Below are 18,697 nucleotides of genomic sequence, written 5' to 3'. Positions count from 1 at the left end.
GAAAAAATTAAAAAAACTTAAAAAGAAAAGAGAAATATATTTTTATGCCCTTATGGTTGGAGTAGGACCTACTAAAAACCCAAAAGAACTTTACAGCATCGATTTAAAAAATTAATTAAAAAAATAATCATTTGCGGTGAGCGTGGATCGAACACGCGACCTTCAGATCTTCAGTCTGACGCTCTCCCAACTGAGCTATCCCCGCTATGCGTACAGGCATTGAATTTAATCAATTTATTCATAAACTATTTCTCATTCCAAAACAACAGGTAGCTACAGCCGACACACTCAGACTTATCCACAGAAACATCACAAGTACAACGTTCCTTTCCCTCTATAAATACAAGAAGAGAAAATCTCGGCCTCCCTCTCTCTCTCTCTCTCTCTGTACGAAACAAATCTAGGGTTTTGAATCTTCGTTTTCTTCAGGTACGCGCTCTCTCTCTCAGCTATTCCTTAAGCTTTTACCTCTTCTTCTTAGCTGATCCTCAAAAAAAAAAAAAAAAAAAAAAACCTCTTCTTCTAAGCTCATTTCTTTACATAACCAATTGAATATTTTAGATCTGATTTTCCTCTATCCCAAAATTTTTACAATTATATATATATATATGTGTGTGTGTGTGTGTGTGAAATTTTTGCTCATTTATGTACGAAAATTATACTTCTTTCATCGAGTGAGCTTCTGCGAAGTTTTTATTTCACGTTTTGCTGCAATTGTGAATTGTGAATATTGTTTTTTGGTTTGGTGTGTATTGAATTTGTACATGTATGTATTTTTGTGTGTGTGAACATGCAGCTATGAGTTAATTGACAAAATTATTATCGAGAAAGTAGTATATATGTGTGTAAATGTGTATTATGTATATTTTACTGTAGGTGAAAATGCCTCGGTATGATGACCGCTACGGTGGTTCGCGTCTCTATGTCGGACGCTTGTCTTCGCGGACAAGGTCACGCGATCTTGACGATATTTTTAGCAGATATGGAAGGTATATCCCCAATATTTTGCCTTCTATTTATTTTTAATATAATTTTGTGGAAATCATGTTTATTTAATGTTGTTTATTTTAACATGTTAAATTTTTGTGAGAACCTTGTATGCGTTATGTGCTTGGGTTTCTTTACTTTTAGTTCTTGAAGTTTATAACTTATATTACATTTACACCTTATGTTGAAAATTTTAGAATTTGTGGGACGAATGTGACTGTTTGTATTTCTTACCTTTTTTTTTTGGATAAGTGTTTTAATTCATTCCTCATTGCCGTATATTATGAAGAAATGTGAATTTTTTTTTTGGTGGCCGTGTGCGGTTTTATATTTAGGGTTTAGGGTAAAAATTAGGTATAGTTGCTTAAGTGCTAAACCTTAGTTTCCCTAACTAAATTCAACCATGTGACTTACTCGTAAATGCAGCACTGCCATGTGGCTTATTGGTTTTATTGGCCAAATGCATTTACTTGGGGAACTTATGGAACAAAACTTAAAGTACCCTTATATTTAAATTTTTTGTGGGGTTTTTTTTTTTTTTTTTAATAGGTAATAAGACTTTTATTGAAAAAAATTGAACATCATGTTCACGATGGTGAACACTCTGAACAAGAAACAAATACAATATAATCAGGAACTAAAGGAAATAGAGACTAAGAATTCAGATAAAGAAATTCAATTCGTACAACCCATATACGAGCCCAATGAAACAGATTACCAAAGAGGAGATATTTTTGTGGGTTAATGGGGGATATGGGCATGGGGTATAGGGTGGCTGGGTGTGTGGGGGGGGGGGGGGGGGGTGTGAGGGGGGGGGGGGAATGAGGAGTTTGCCAAGCACGAAAAGCCCTTTTGTGCTTGACATTTAAATGTTCAATTTTTAAATATCTGCGTGAGAACGTTGTAGCCCTCCACGTGTCTTTGTATGGTTTAACTCAAATGATCTTCTTGAAGGTTCCTTGGCTTTTGCCTAACCTGGAGGTCTATGGTGAGAGGGTGAATCTTGGTGGATTTGGCGAGTCTTTCTATATTGTTATTGCGTGTTTTTATGGAAATGGCAACAATCTCAAAGTGGTGTTTAGTTCATCTGTGAGGGGCGGAAGTGTCTACCCTTCGATACTTGTGTCTTGATGGCCTTACTGTTTCTGGCACCCGTTTACGCAGAGTACGCGATGTGGATATGAAGCGCGACTTCGCCTTTGTTGTATGTACTCCAATTCTTTGTTTTTCCCCCTGTCATGCAATTTGGTTTGTTTCATGTCTGTGCTATATTATACATGTTTTGCAGATATGATCTTCTCTTTTCCATTGCTTTTGATCACAGGAATTTAGTGATCCTCGAGATGCTGAAGATGCAATATATAATCTTAATAATCGGGATGTTGATGGGAGTCGCATCATTGTAGAATTTGCTAAAGGGGTAAGTTAGTGCAATTTCTCTCATGGTATTTTGTATATGTTCCTTGGGTATATTTTCTGTTTTTCTTGTTGCAAATTTTTTTTTTTTTTTTGGTGGTTTTAGTTATTAAAAAAAAGTTTTTATTTTATTTTAATATTATTATAATTTTTTGCTCTGTCATTATCATGGTTTAATCCCTTTTGGTAAGAATTTTGAATGATTATGTCACATGGAAGTTTATTTTCCTGCAATTTGTTTTCATGATCCATGTAAAGTGCAGCATCCAACTTTCTGCTAGCTTATTGAAAATATTTAAATTATTTTCTGTTTCTGCATATATGTGTGTGTGTGTGTGTGTGTTTGTTAATTACTCATTGAAATTGTTGTAAAGGTCATTTATGTTTGATGGTGGTTCCAACTATTGATTCCTGTAAGTAGTTTACAAATTCAAAAAGCTGAAGAAAAATTTCAATTAATAAATGATTTTAGAAGAAAATTGAAAATGTATTAATTTAGAATATTTTTTCTTTTAAAATTGATGGCCTAATCAGCCAGAACAGTGTAGCATGTTTCTGCTTTTTACCATCTTACCTGCCTGTCTGGATATTTTAAAACCTACCGTTCATAGTTTTTGATGTTTGCTATCCTTCCTTCATGATTTCTAAAGGAGATTGTTAAAGGTATATTTTATCACAATTCTAAGGGTATTCTGATTTGCATTTAGGGGCCACGTGGTCCTGGTGGATCTCGTGAGTATCTTGGGAGAGGTCCTCCTCCAGGATCAGGACGCTGTTTTAATTGTGGAATTGATGGTCATTGGGCTCGTGATTGCAAAGCTGGGGACTGGAAGAATAAGTGTTATCGGTGTGGGGAACGGGGCCACATAGAAAGAAATTGTAAGAATAGTCCTAAAAAACTTAGGTACCCCCCCTCTCTCTCTCTGTGTTGCAGGCTTTCTTCCTTTTTCGGTATTATATTTCTTGAGTTGTTTGTTGAGCTTTAGTTTTTTGGTGCAGACGTGGGCGGAGCTACTCAAGGTCACCAAGTCCTCGTCGTGGCAGAAGTCGAAGTCGTAGTTACAGCAGGGACCGTAGTTATAGGTTTGTTTTTCGTAATCCTTTTTACTTGTTATGAGTTTCTGACTTTAACGTGCAGATTACCACTTATGTTGCATCGTGTCAACTATCATGACAAATGAAAATTCTCTGCTGTTGTGTTTATATGTGTATCTGTAGATTCTTTTTTCATATTTTGGTATAGTTTGCAAGAACCTGGAAACATAATATTCAGCATTTGCCTTACATTTTAAATGTGTTTCCTTGCTTGTTTCATTTATTAATCATGTTTTTTTCTTCTTTTTTCTCAGTCGATCTCCCTTGAAGAGAGAACGAAGCCTTGAACAAGTTGATAGAAGATCAAGAAGCCCCCATGACAGCCGTAGCCCGAAACGACACAGGGGTTCACCACCACCATCTAAAGGTAGGAGGCGTAGTCCTACACCTGATGATAGGAGCCCACAAAAGAGAGGCAGCCCATCGCCAAGGGATGGCAGGCAGGCCAATGGGTCTGACTACAGTGGGAGCCCCAGGGGAAAGAGCAAAAGTCCTATTGATGATGCTGATGGAGAAAGCCCCCGGGGTAGGAGCTATAGGAGTCCTGCTGAAGAAAATGGCCGCAGTGGCAGCCCTAGTCCTATCCATCGGGACAACAGGAGCCCCGTTGATGATGACGACAATCATGGTTCTCCAAGAGGCAGTGAGTCAACTTAAAAGCAGTTTTTAAGTGACAAAAACCAACTTAAAACCTGAGGTTAGTCCACGTAGAACAGAACGTTTTAAGTAACAGAAATCTACTTAAAACCTTTGACGTCTTTGAAAACGTTTCTTCTACGCTGTATGGATAATTATTATCCCAAATTCTTTATAGCTGTTTGAAAATTTCTGAACTTTTACCGGACATAAGTGCTATTTGGAACAGAACCAGTGATCTAAACTGTACCTTGTGTTAATTTATATTATTTCTCGTGCAACTTAAGACATGGCTTTCTTGTAGGCGCAGTTTTGTCATTTTAAAAGAGTCAAATACTCTCCTGTGGTTTAACTGTGAATAAGGGTTGTAAATGAACCAAGCCGATCATGAACAACTTGGACTCGGTTCGATAAAAGCCTCGTTCATGTTTGTTTATTTATAAATAAGCCAAGCTTGAACCTTAGTTTTAAGTTTGTTTAATAAACAAGTCAAGCCCAAGTAAAAAAATTTGTTCACGAACAAGTTCCTTTGCCATAAGGCATGATATAAAACAATTCAAGTATAGACTTATTTATAAGTTTATAATTATTAGCTAAATATACTTATTATACGTATCTTAATAATGATATGGCCAACATGGGATCATCATTCATTACTTTAATTTTTTTTCCTTCCCTATAGACTCACCAAAAACCATTTTAAACTTTAGTTACATTTAAAAATAAATAAATAAATGAAGTGTTCCACATATGATTTTTCCCCATCAATCATCTAATGTAAAGTCATGAAACATGTTAGTATTTTTTCACTCATAATAGTTACAATTCAGTATTTTTCTAATTCTTCATCATCGAAAGTGCATGTAAAAATTGTATTTTAAACAATTGTTAAAGCTATAGACAAAGAAGGATGAATAGATGAATTTAATTATGTAAAATTTTAATTTGAATAATGGCTAATCATAAATAGGATTAGACACATGATAAAATGAGTATATTATTATTTTTTATTTTAGATATTTAAGCATTTGATAATGTAATTTTCTTAGATCTTAAGCTCAAAAGCTTGCCCTGAGCTTGAGTTTGAGCTTAATATTAAGCTTGAGCTTCTGATACCATAAAGGAGAAAGGGGACGCATAACTGAAGGGAAGAGACGGAAGCACAGTGTAATATAGTGAATGTAAGTAAATAACTTAAAAAGTAAAAACAATAGTAAGACGGTAGAACCAGCCAAACAGTATATATGAAAATAATTCAAAGTAAATAAAAGCAATTTAAAACCGTCCGTTATGGCGGTAATCCGTCCAAGGTGGCAGTAGCAACAAGTAGAATAATGAACACAAAACTGAAACTTGTTATTGAAAGTAGAATAAACACTTACAGTACTAGTGAATACAGGATCTCAACAGTACATGTTAACAATTACAAAGCTTGAACTAGTCCTAGTTACAAGGTTTTGTAAGGAAATAGTGATAGTAGGAACAAGGTAATAGGAGCAAGGAATTCTCTCTAGAGAAAGGCTTCTAAGAGGAAGAAGTTCCAAAGAGAAAATCCTAAGTAGAATTCTGTTTTAAACGTAAGGGACAACCCCCCTTAAATAGGCAAAATATCTGAGCGAATAGTATAATGAATAGTAAAAATGAATAGTGAACAGTGCAGTGAACAGTAAATGCTTGCCAAAGTGATTTTGGTGTGACCAAAAGCCTTGAAATCATGGAGAATCTTTCTTTTCAGCAGGAAACATGAGGAATCTTCTTTTCAGAACATCATCATCAGAGGTGGAAAACAATTGTGGAATTTGACCAGTAAGTAAACATTGTAGCATTTTTGGCCTTTGTGCAAGCCAGACAAATAAGATCAATCTTCTTGAAGATCTGGAGTGTTATCCTCATCATGTCCGAACAGTTCCTGGCCATAAGGGAAATAAGAGTTGTGGGCAACAGATTCTTCAGAGGAGGCTTTGGATTTTCCTTGATTGACAATAGCTTCTTCTGCCCATTTGAGTAAAGCCAGAAGAGCATCAGGATTTTTTCTTAAATCGTCAATAGGGGAGCTCTTATTCTTTGCTAGAGGCTTAGCATTCTTGATGGAAGAAGAAGAGGAAGCATCAGCATGGACAGGGGTTTGAACTGGGGAATGATCCTTGGCCATGGGGAGAACAGCAGTAGATGAAAATTCTCTGGAAATAGTAGCAATAATACGTTGAGTGTGAGGAAATTTGCCCCACCATTTTACATACCAATGTCTTGAGAGAACATCACATTCTTTTTCATATTGCCATTTTAATATCCAAGGTATTTTATAGTGCTTAACAAAGTGAAGCAAAGCAGGAAATTTAGCTCCATGAGCATCACACCGATAAAATTTCTTGAAACATTCGAAAGCATCAAGCAATGGCTCAAGAAATATTTCAGCAATAGGGCCAAACTAGGTCCACCAACGGTTGAACCAAAGAGGTAAACAACCAGTGAAACTTTTATCAAAGTTAACAAACCAGGAATGAGACATGTTTTCATTCTGGTGCAGCATGAATCTAGACCAAGCAGTGATATAATCATAATATGAATAGGGAATGGGGGAAGTGGGCATTGTTCTAGTAGAATTAGGGGAAGAGCCCCATTTTTCTTCAGAAATAAAATTGACCATGTAAACACTATGGTAAATAATTTTGGAGGTGTCAATCTTGTCAGAAATGGTGTTAATAATAACAGATTTTTCATGATGCAGAAGATCAGAATAATACTGTAAATTCTTTTCTCTGTGCTCAGGAATCTAGTGAAACATTGGAGGAAAATAACTTTTAGCAAGTCTAAGAGGATAAAAAATGGAGACTTTGTTGGGTTCAATATAAAACAAGTTTTGGAAATATTGTTTTTTGATGTATTGAGGGTTATAGGAATTTCTGGGAAAAGCAGTTCTAATAGTTTGGTTAACAGGGGTTATGGCATAAGGTTCATAGGACGAGGCAAGAACAATGGAGTAATTAGTCCTAGGGATGGTTCCTAGGGTGGTGAAACGATTAGTAATTTCAAGAGGAGAAGCAGGTTCTTTTTTAACAATTTGTTTGGAGGTTTCAGCAGGATGATTATCTTTGGGTCTTCTACTTGCCATTGTGACATAGGTAAGGAAATCAGGAATAGTATTTTGGGATTCTTTAATATATTCAATATCGAAATAAAAAACGCTTAAAATAGCTTGCCATCTAGCAAAAATATGTTTTGAAGCAATATTTTCAACATCTTTTTCAATAACATATTTAGCACTTTTGCAATCAATACATCACAAAAACTTTTGGTTTAACAAATCACTTTGAAATTTTGAAATGCATAGTACTATAGATAAAATCTCTTTTTTAATAGTACTATAATTTAACTGTGCATTATTCCAAATCCCAGAATAAAAACGAACAATTTGTTCAGGTGACTCAGGAGAAACTCTTTGTTTTAGAATACCACCATAACCAATGTCAGAGGCATCGGTTTCAACAATTTTGAAAGCACCAACAGTAAGAATACCAAGACAAGGCAATGTCTTAACATGAGATTTGATTTGCTTAACAAGGGAAGTATGAATATCAGACCAAGGAGATGGATTACTTTTTAACCGGTCAAACAAGGGTTTGCATTGTTTCCTCATATCCTTGTAGAAATCAGCAACATAATTTAATGACCCAATAAATCTTCGGAGCTGTGTTTTATCAGTGATAACATCAGGAAACTTATCAGCAAATTGGATGGCTCTATCAATAGGACGAATCTGTCCTTCAAAGATGTCATAGCCAAGGAAACGAATTTTTGTTTGAAACAATTTAATTTTCTTTGTAGAGACAACAAGACCATTTCTTTTGATAGTATCCAGAAACGAATACAAATGTTTCCAGTGCTCATCAATAGAACTAGAGTAAACAAGAACATCATCAATATAAACAATGGTGAAATGACTGAAGGAGTTAAAAATATCATTCATGATATTTTGAAATTCACTAGGGGCATTCTTAAGACCAAATGGCATAACATTCCACTCATAATGTCCAAAAGGAGTGGTAAAAGCAGTTTTGTACCTATCATTCTCACTAATTTGGATTTGCCAGAACCCAGATTTCATGTCGAATTTGGAAAATACCACAACTTCACTCAACCTATGGACCAGGTCATTCTTATTGGGAATAGGATACCTAATCCACTTCGAACAGTGTCAGTGAATAGTAATCCATGAATAGTAATCTGTGAATAGTAATCCGTGAACAGTAATCTGTGAACAATAAAAGTGAACAGTGTTTTTCCCACTTTTTGACTTAAAATCAACTGAAAATTTTTGTCATTTTCTTCAACTTATCATGTTCAGACTTTGTCGGAAGAAGCATGGCAAGACCAAAGTAATCATGACAAGATCAAAGTATGAGGATTCCTTTATTTTTCTTTTGCTTTTCAAGAATCCCAATATGAATCCAAAGGACATGTCAGGAGAATATGAGACGTATGCCTAAGGAAATTCTTTATTCCAAAGGGCATGGGACACATCAAGCCAAGCTTAGCTCAAGCTTTTTTGGCTATCTTACAGCTTAGTTCAGAACTGTGATGGTAACGCCTGTCATAGCAATGCTGGGTTTATCTGTGACAGACGATACTAGTTTTCTGGAATGGGAGCTTTTTATAGTGCAAATGTGTTGTTCTCGTCCAGATCATGGTCGTTGGAGTTGAGTTGCAGTGTAGCGATACTTGCTATGCAGTTTTCATGTGAACGTTACAATTGTCCTCTCCTCAATGAAAGAAACCATCTTTATAAACCATAACCCTGACCATCATCAGTACATTCACCGTCACAAAATGTCACCAGCATACTATGATTAAAATCAGCTTCAGATCATGCTGATTTATAGTATGCTAACCATGTAAGGTTCAGTGCTCTGAAAGGATATGTATACATGAGAGTAATGGATTTGGGCATATGGCTTTTCAAATGCAAATTCATAGGACAGTGGTTTCAAGTTTAAACGTAATCAGTTAAAATTTAAAATCCCAGGACTAGCCTCGAATGGGTGAAAAATTGTTGGCAACTTGGCATATCATTCCCAAGTTCTGTTCTGTTCTTTGCAAGAGATGAGTAATATGGAATTGAGCATATCAGGATTTTATGTTTTGGGAAAGTTCAAAAGAAGAGTATATTTTTGGGGTCCAGATTATGCACATCTTGCTTTCAATTAAACTAATGGCCGTCACCTACTATACCCATGCAAAACAACATTATTATGAGGCAAAGCTGATTAATTGCTACCAATTTAAGAAATAATGATATTGTTGATTAGTGCCTTAAGAATATAGGTTAAGAAATAATAAATATTTAATTCATGCAGATTTAAAACATTCGAACTGAAACTGTTAAGCATTTTTGCATATGTACATGTCCCCAACACCAGACCCAAATATAGGCATAGGAAATGTTGATGAGGAACTTTGCTGTGTTCTTTCAGGAAGGAGCCCTATCTACAGAAGATGAATTAAAACTGCATACAGCCACAGGCACTGAGGCCACCATGCAGTCTTATGATATATATGCCTTAACCAGATCTGTGTAGTTGCAGATCAAACCTGTCCTTGGACAGGTGATTTTACCGTTATTCTTCCTAGACATTTCTTCAAGAGCCTGCCAAGCCAAAGGAAAAAAGAAAGTCAGAATAATAATAATATAAAGTTGTACTACTTGCTTAATACAAGAATAACAGGAACCTTAGTGCTGTAGACATAGCCATTAGGCAAAACTTGGGGAGGGTTCTCTGTGTCCATCAGCTCTTTAGTTATGTAGCAAACAAGCTTTGAGTGATGCTGCTTAGAGTATGGTAATGGCAATGCTAGTTTCCGGAAACTATCCTGTGACAAAGGGTCTTCTTTGGTACAATCATCTTCATAACAGTATCTGGATTAGGGATTAGGTCAAGGCAAAAGAACATTCTAAATACAACAGCATCTCTTCTACGCAGACCTGCAAAAAAGTGAAAGAGAAGTACCCGAATGCCAGATGGTAGAAAACCTTCATTATTGGTTAATCAGATTACTTTATTTATTTTGGATAAAATTCTATACATGTCTTAAGTTAACATGAGAAATAGCAGAGAAACATTTTAAGACCACCTCAGAGCTTGATTTGCCAACTGCATAATTGTTACCATTGAAGTTCTACAATTCACCCTTGAGTTCTAAATGTAAATAAAAATGAAGTACGGATACTAAACCATCAAATGGTCAGATTTTGTATCTTTAGTTTTTTTGCTAAACTTCATTAAAAAAAAAAAACTAAAAATAAAAGCAAAAACAACAAAACCTTAGTTCCAAAATTTTGGGATCAACTACGGATCCTGATAGATTAGTTAAGGTCGGCCACATGTGTTCTTTTCCTCCATTCTATTCTACTAAAGTCACACACTATATTACTTCCTTAATTGACATGTCATTTTTTATTACTAAAGTGATTTTTGGTCTTCCTCTTACCTTTTTTCTCTTTTTTTTGATAAGTAATAAGACTTTTATTCAACATGAAAAAATGCAAACAGCCAATACAGGTGTTCATGATGGTGAACAAAAAAAAACAGCAAACAACAACAACAGAAGAAAGAAAAAGAAAAGCAACTTAAGGGGCACTTCTAAGGGCACTTCCTCTACCTTTTTTCGTTCCTTTAACTTGGATAAACACACTCTTTCTTACCTGTGTATTAGTCGCTCCTTTTGAACATAACCAAACCATCTCAATCAACTTTCCCTCATCTTTTCATCAATAGGGGATACCCTTATCTTTAAGCAAATTTCCTCATTTCAAATCCTATCTTTTTGTGTATTTCCACTTATCCATCATAACATTTTCATTTCAGTTATACTCATTTTATGAATATGTTGCTTCTTAACAAGTAATACCATAGAGCATAGCTGGTTGTATAGCAATCTTATAATATTTTTTATTTAACTTAATAGGTATTTTAAGTTCGCACAATACTCTTGATGCACCTTTCCATCTCATCCACCCTACTCTTATCCTATGATTCACATCCTCTTCAATCTCTCCATCTTTATGACCCAAGATATAGAAAGTTGTTACTCTTTAGTATCTCTTGGCCATCATGTCTTACCCCTCCTTCATTTATGTTTCCACTTTTACTAAACTTACATTCCATGTACTCTATTTTAGTCTTACTTAATCAAAAGCCTTTAAATTCTGGTGCGCCTTGCCAAATTTCTAACTTAGCGCTAACTTCACTTCTAGTTTCATCTGCTAAAACTATATCATCCGCAAAAAGCTCACATTTAGGGACTTCCTCTTGAATCAATTTAGTGAGTCCATCCATCATTTCATTAGTACTAAGAGATGTAGATTTAATGCTAAGCCTCCATTGGGTTACCCAAATCGCTCCAATTTTTTATATTGTTTCCATTAAAAAGTTCATCAAAATAACTTTTCCATCTCTCTGTAACCTGCTCTACTTTTACTCACACTCTATTATAAAAATTTAAAATAAAACAAAATAAAAGAGGCAAAACAAAAATGATCTGCATGTTGGATCTGCTAATGACAAGATTTTTAATATATATATAACACATGAACCTAATGCATCTACGAATTAGGTGCTAATTGAGCTAGAGTTCATTGGTTGCCAATGACAAGATTACAACTAAATGCTTTTAGAGCTGTTTTACAAAATATTTTTGTCTTTTTAATATACCTATGAAATGAAGGAACATATAAATGTGAAATTATTTAGTATACCCAATGTACTACACCTTCCTCTCAAATAAATGTGGATTATATACTTGAATCCCATACATGGGACACACATTTATATGAGAGAGAGGTGTAATACACCAGGTGTATAAAATAATATCTCCACATTAGGAATAGTGTGTGAATGTAAAATATCTATTAAATTAAAGTGAAAGTTTACAAGACTGCTGTAAGACCAACTACACTATGCAACATTGAAATGAGAATGTTATTAGATGGATAAGTGGCAATACAAAAAATAGGCACGACACAAAATGAGGAAACTCGTTTAAAGATATGCTCCAGTAAGGAAAAGTGATTCAATTCAAGTCAGGTGCATGAAAAGAGGTAGATGAAGACCTTAAATAACACTAGTAGAAGTACCAAAAGATGACATGTAAAGAAGTGATAAACAATATGGTTTTAGATAGGATAAAATGACAGAAAAACACATGTGGCCGACCTGATTAGTTGTCTAGTTGTCTATACCCATATAAAGAACAAGTTGATAAGATGGAAATGTTCAAGATTATCTCATGATCCTTTTACCATAAACAAGTTTGAGAAAATGTGCTTGCTATTTAATCCTTTAAGGTTTATGTTCTAAGTTTGATGATAATTAAGTTACTAGATGCTTGGTAGGTAGATGCACACAAAAAACAAATATATTAGATGGCACATTGTGTAAGGATACGGAGTTTTTAGGGCAGACAAGCCTGCTTGCAGATAAATAGTCAGCAAAGGTTCAAGTGTCATGCCATATAATTTGCAGAATTCCTGTTTAAATTGGTCCACCAGGATATCCCATTGCTTTGGTTCAAATAAAACCTAGAGAGAGAGAGAGAGAATCAAATGAGTAAGTGCACCCTATATCAGCTCCAAATATCAAAACAATACCACTCAAACAGCCATCAAAGAACGTAACATAGAGGTGTAGGCCAAAGAGTTCATGCAGAGGGGGTATAGTACTGTAATTGTTTAGGCTTCCTTATGGCTACATCCTGTGTACATTGTGTTCCTCTTTCCAATAAAATCAAGTACCACTTAACAATGGCTTTCTGGAGGGGGGAGGCGGGGTTGTTAATAAAACTTTCAACCAAAAAGAAAGCAGATAAAGGAAAATAATAGTGCTGCCAACCTGCTGATTTACAAAGTATCAGAGAAGAAAAACCATTACAGTAAAGCACAAATCATTGTTCAGACCAAAAGAGACTAGGTTCACCTTGTATCTAGCACAGTCAGTAGTACTTTTGAAAGCCAGTGTTGCAGTGTACTTCTGCAATTTTTGCATATCGGTGGGACCCCATGGTGCAAGGTACTTTCGGGCATATGTTATAGCTCGCAACTCGTTTCCAGCTCGTACTAACTCTATGAACTCTTGAAGTCTCAACTGGAATTCAAACTTGCTCTGTCATCATTAAAAGCCTTCTTTATTTAAGAAGCTGACAAAAATTTCGTTGTAATAACTGCAGTTTTAATCAGAACCATCATAACTTATAACAATGAAACTACTCCTTTCACCTAAATTCAGAGACAATGTATCATAGAAACCTACCCTAATCAATGAATTTCAACCACCAGGCATCAAATCAGACATGGTTATTGAGAGCCTTATGAAGTCACTTTTTATGTAATTAGAACTATCCCAGAAATGGAAGTCCACTCTTGTTTGCACTCAAAACTATTTGTATTAGTCAGTAGCCAATTGAACCTGTTTTCCATTTTAAGCTTATTTGGCTTATGTACAACTTTTTAAAGCTTCACTTTTTTTAGGCACAGCTATACTTTTGCCCAACTTAATTTTTTAAGCCAAATAAACAAATGAAAATAAGCTATCCCAAATGAGCACTAGCTCAACTGGTACTTCCATAATAATGGCATGGAGAGTGAAGTCATGGGTTGGAGATCCATTGGTTGCATGTGTAACTTACCAATATAATAAAAAATATAAAAATAAATAAAAAGTTTGTAAACAACAAAATGAGTAGCCTTGATGAGAGGTAAAGGTGCAATTTAACAATATAATGGTACTTGTAGAAGCACCGGACTTGCACAACAAAGCATTCAAATCTTCAAAATGAATTTGATTGAGATAGTTTAGAGTTTTCATTACTAGTTGATATTGGAAACCTCTATTCATACCAGTTACATTGTTTAAACTCATTCATCAATGGAAATCTTTCTCCTTTACACATTCTCTCCTTCCAATTTCTCAAGTAAAATTTCACTCACTATATTTGAGGAAATGCATGTTTAAGATGTCATGGTAAAATGAATGGATACATCTCAAGCCATAGGCCTCTCAAAAGTCATACCATTTACCCTTTTTGTAAGTCATTTATTAATGACAATCTTTCTCCTTTACATATTGTCTCCCTCCAATTTTTCAAGCAAAGTTTCAATCACTATATTCAAATAAATGCATGTTTAAGATGTCATAGTGATATTAACACACATATCTCAAACTATCGGCCCCCCAAAAGTGATAACATTTACTTATTTCAAACTTGTTCACTAACAAAAACTTTTCTCTTGCCGCATTCTCTCCTCCAGTTTCCCAAGCAAAAATTCCCTCACTATGTATACATGTTTAAGATGTCATGGTGAATAAATGAACATATCTCAAGCTAAAATCCTTTCAAAAGTCCAAACAAGGTTTTACTTGAGAAAGTATATCAGAGAAGGTTTGGTATGACATGCAATGAACAGAATGATAAAATAAATGAAAATGCCATGCATGAAAATAAGCTGAGATTCAAAATAGATCCATCCATAGAAAAGCATGACTCATTATGCTGAAACAGCAGCCTTCAACAGAGCAAACAGAACCATCTCAAGTACAGGAACAAGAAGTGGAAACTGACAGAGTAGAAAATTAAAGATTTGTGCTACAGTGAATAAAAGGAAGAATTATAAAAGACAAAGCAACTCGGAGCGACAGAAGTTACACAATTTCTATCAAGAAAACATTTCCATGTTTAGCAATCCAATTAACTGACAGACTTTTTCTTAGCAAGCAGAGGAAGTAACAAACAGTCTTAGCAAACTCATTAATCCACCAGTCATTAAAGAAAGCCACCAATGAGTTTAACTCAACTAGCACCTCCTTCCCTTATAAGTGCTGGGTGGAGGGTGAAGTCGTCAGTTCAAGACCCATTGAATGCGTAACTTACCAACAATAATAAAATTTAAAAATAAATAAATATATATACACACACACATATAAAGCCAATAGAATAGCACATACCTTGGACTTCTTCAACCTTGACCTGTTGTCACCACACCAAGCTAATGCAGGAGCTACCTCCTTATTCTCAAGAGCATCAATTACCTTTTTTGCTTCTTGGAATACATCAATATCCACAAGATCCTGAGAGATAAAAATCAATCAAGTATTCAAGTTAGCAGCAGATATAACAGTAGTGACATTACCATGGAAATGACAATGTATGCACTGAAACCCTGAAAATACTATTTACTTAGAATATTCAATCAAGCACTTGTTTTGTCCAGATGAACCTTGATAGTCCTGAAGAATGTGAAGAAAGTGAAATAGAGAATAGGGTGTTGCAGCATGCGAACATTGATTTTTTTTTTCCCTCTTTATTGTGATACATACAATGCGTGTGTGTTGAGCCTGATTCAAGCTCAGATGACTCATCAAACAATGTTAAGAGTGGAAAGGTTTCTTCTGCTTGACTCTTATCCAAAGGAAATGAGTCTCCACTTATCCTAAGATGAAATCATAAGCATGTGATATACTCATCAACTTGTGTTCCTCGTATCAATGAATAGGGCTTTTCGTTTTCTCTTTCACTTTCTCAAACTTCATGGGTAGAGAAATATGTTTCTATATACAGGAGATATAAATATTTTCCTTCATGAACATTAACATGAAACAGCCCGTGCATTATCATCAAAATGTAATGACAACTCTAACCTTGCAAATTATAAAAAGAACTACGCATTTTCAGATAATAATATTCTTTTTCCCAGTCCTTCAAGCCCGAATCATAGAAACACTCCTAAATAAGCATTGTGAAGTGACCATAGATTACCATTATATTGCTGCTTTCTGCCAGCTTCACTGCGGTGTCATAATATGACATTCTCAACATGTAGTCCACAAGGATCCGCTTCAAGCGCGTGTTATTCCAATCTGCCAAATTCTCAGCATCTGCAGACTCCAAATGATCAAGCCGTGTCCGGCACCTCTGAGCTTGCAAATTCTCCACTCGACTTCCCTCTTCCAACTTCACAATCAAATTCACAACAACAATCACTACACGCGAACTCATAAAATTGAAATGAATAATGATAATAATTGCTAAATTTTGCATACACAATTAATAACCAACTTCTTATCTCTCAAACCAGTGGTATTCAATTCAAAGAGCATTCTAGAATTTGAGACCAATCACAGTTATGAATAATCGAAATGACCGAATTTGCTAATTGGAGAAATTGAAAAATTTTTTAAAAAAAATCACGAAATTAGAGTATATAAATTACGCTCAGTTGATTAAGAATTTACAATATCTGACAGTAGCGAACCACCAAGAGAGAGAGAGGGGTTAGGGTTACGAATCGCGAACCTTCCTTTTGAGGCCTTGGAGGCGAGACACGAGGGAGGTGAGGCGGTTAACGGCGTCGTCCTTAGAACCGTCAGAGTCAACAGCGTCAGAGACGCCGGAGATAACGGCGGAGACTTCCTTCTCGACGACGCGGTGGTTGGCACGGATCGTCTTCTTGTAGTGCTCGAACGGGACCCGCAGGAACTGGTGCTCCAGCTTGAGCGACTCGGTGAGGTGTGCCAGCTTGGAGGGCGGCGGAGCTGGCGAAGCGGCGGCAGTGGGGATCGCGGCGGCTGTGGCGGCGGAGGTGGCGGTGGAGGAGGTAGTAGTTGTGGAGGTTGGCGTGCCGTTGGGGAGAGAATCCATGAGAACTGGAGAGAGAGAGCGCGAGCTGTAGTTGGTAAAGAACCTTGGGAAAAGACGGCGCGAACGATCAGAATCCATTTCCACTGTGAGGGGTTCATCAAGATCATGATCAAGATCCATTTGATCCATTACGAAAACGACGGCGTTTCTATTCGGTGTTTTTAATTTTTCCCACTGGGACGAGAAGGGTGTTTTTTTTTTTTTTTTTTTTTGGTAAACTAGAAGGGTGTTTATACTTTATAACTTATCCTCTAGTTTCCTCCGTCTGATGTTTCATTTCACCTTTTATTTATTTATTATTATTATAATAAAGTTTGATGTTTTACTTTTTTGAGTTTTTATTTTATTTTATATATTTTTTTATAGGAAACTTTTTTTTTTTTTTTCACTTGAATTTGAAGCGTGTCAGGCTGCCCTGTCTGGTTGGGTTAGTATATTCTATATATGGCAATATGGCATTCTCTCCATTAGAATAATTTATTGTAAGGTGAGAAAGAAAAAAAAAAAGTTATTGTGTTCTCATTCAGTTTACTTATTATAATTATCGCATTATTAAAAAAAATTATAATTTTTTTTTTAAATATTAATTTTATATTATGTTAAAAAATGTTAAAAGTTATATTTTTTTTTTTGGGATAAAAAGGGAAGTATTATATAATGTCAAATGACAGCAAGCATTACAGCCTTTATATTACACATTCTAGTAGTTTTTATATGTTTCATATCCCATACAAAAGTCATATATACAAAAGTGGGAGAGGTATCATAGGTTTCCAAAAGACACTTGTTGATTTCCCCTCTTCGCTAAAGCATCCACGCAACCATTAGTTTCACGAAATATGTGATACACCTGGACGGTTTAGTTGCGCTCCATAGGTTCCTGCAGTCACATAATATTGGGTTAATAATTGGTGGGATATCATTATTATTAGTTAACCAAGAAAGAACTGTCATAGAATCTATTTCAAGATGAATCAATCTGAAACCCAAATTCCATGCCAAAAGAAGTCCTTGGCGAACTGCACCTAGCTCAGCAATATTATTGGAAGTAATACCCATATGTAGTGAAAAACTTGAAATCCAATCTCTTGAGCTATTGTGTAACAATTCGCCTGCACCAGCTAAACCAAGATTATCTAATGAACTGCCATCAGTGTTTAATTATATTTTCTAATTTTAACATGTTTTAAATTTAGTTATTTTAGAATTATTAATTTTAATATTTTTCACTTTCTAAAATATCACCATTTTGATGGATTTAATCATGTTTACACGGAAAGAAAGATAATTGCTAATTCCATAATATCTTCATAACATTTTCACAACAAATCATAGGTAGTAAGTTTTTATTAGTTCTAATTTAAAAAAAAAAATTACTTTTTCGCTCGTTAGTAACAATCAATAACAATTTATCACTTAAAATTTGTTGTGAAAATGTTATGGATATATTATTTCTTGTGACCATATTAGAAACGAAAGGAAGTTAATTGATTAAAAAAAATGAAAGATTAAAAAAAAAAAAAAGAAGAAGTCAAACTAGAGATATAATATTATTTTTGCTAGAATAAGTAATTTATTATCAAAAAGTACCAGATGGACTAAGCCCATTTGATTCCTTAACAAAGACCCAGTTTAAAATGGAGGAGATAGGGTTGGCCCCCTGAGTTACTAGAGGAAGCCCAACAAATTAAAAGTTATGGGCTAGTGTAGTAGCGTTCTGTAAAGAATGAAAATCTCATGCAATGAGAGGACAACAAAAAATTATGAAAATCATTAACAATGTTTATCTATCTCATACGCATTATATTATATATTAGAAGGAACTTCATAGATAGCATATATATCACCTCTTTGGTGTCCTGATTTGGCTTCTCTG

At 35.1% G+C, this 18,697-nt stretch overlaps 2 protein-coding genes and 1 non-coding gene across 4 annotated transcripts; 1 reads left to right on the top strand and 2 right to left on the bottom strand.

Moving 5' to 3' along the window:
* Positions 1–132: 132 nt before the first annotated feature.
* TRNAF-GAA (transfer RNA phenylalanine (anticodon GAA)) lies at positions 133–205 on the bottom strand. Its single transcript has one exon. It is a non-coding gene; the product is annotated as a tRNA-Phe (tRNA).
* Positions 206–263: 58 nt separating this feature from the next.
* Positions 264–4,424, top strand: LOC126697365 (serine/arginine-rich splicing factor RS2Z32-like). Of its 2 annotated transcripts, none has more exons than XM_050394338.1 (7): positions 264–429; positions 877–989; positions 2,152–2,191; positions 2,312–2,407; positions 3,111–3,307; positions 3,403–3,486; positions 3,753–4,424. In XM_050394338.1, the coding sequence occupies exons 2-7, from the start codon at positions 883–885 to the stop codon at positions 4,153–4,155; spliced, it is 927 nt and encodes a 308-aa protein (XP_050250295.1). In that variant the 5' UTR covers positions 264–429; positions 877–882; the 3' UTR covers positions 4,156–4,424. The 2 variants fall into 2 exon arrangements, with proteins under 2 accessions (XP_050250295.1, XP_050250296.1); XM_050394339.1 differs by having other exon boundaries at positions 382–429; positions 1,942–2,191.
* Positions 4,425–9,457: 5,033 nt separating this feature from the next.
* LOC126697364 (protein MAEA homolog) lies at positions 9,458–17,038 on the bottom strand. The gene is made up of 7 exons (XM_050394337.1): positions 16,477–17,038; positions 15,940–16,134; positions 15,129–15,251; positions 13,104–13,289; positions 12,576–12,709; positions 9,862–10,048; positions 9,458–9,778 (listed from the first exon to the last, which is right to left on the bottom strand). The coding sequence occupies exons 1-7, from the start codon at positions 16,948–16,950 to the stop codon at positions 9,677–9,679; spliced, it is 1,401 nt and encodes a 466-aa protein (XP_050250294.1). The 5' UTR covers positions 16,951–17,038; the 3' UTR covers positions 9,458–9,676.
* Between the last annotated feature and the right edge of the window lie 1,659 nt (positions 17,039–18,697).

The sequence above is a fragment of the Quercus robur genome, chromosome 8 (assembly GCF_932294415.1).
Source record: "Quercus robur chromosome 8, dhQueRobu3.1, whole genome shotgun sequence".
Lineage (NCBI taxonomy): Eukaryota > Viridiplantae > Streptophyta > Magnoliopsida > Fagales > Fagaceae > Quercus > Quercus robur.
Note: the sequence above shows the minus strand (reverse complement) of the source record. Positions and strands in the feature narration are given on the sequence as shown.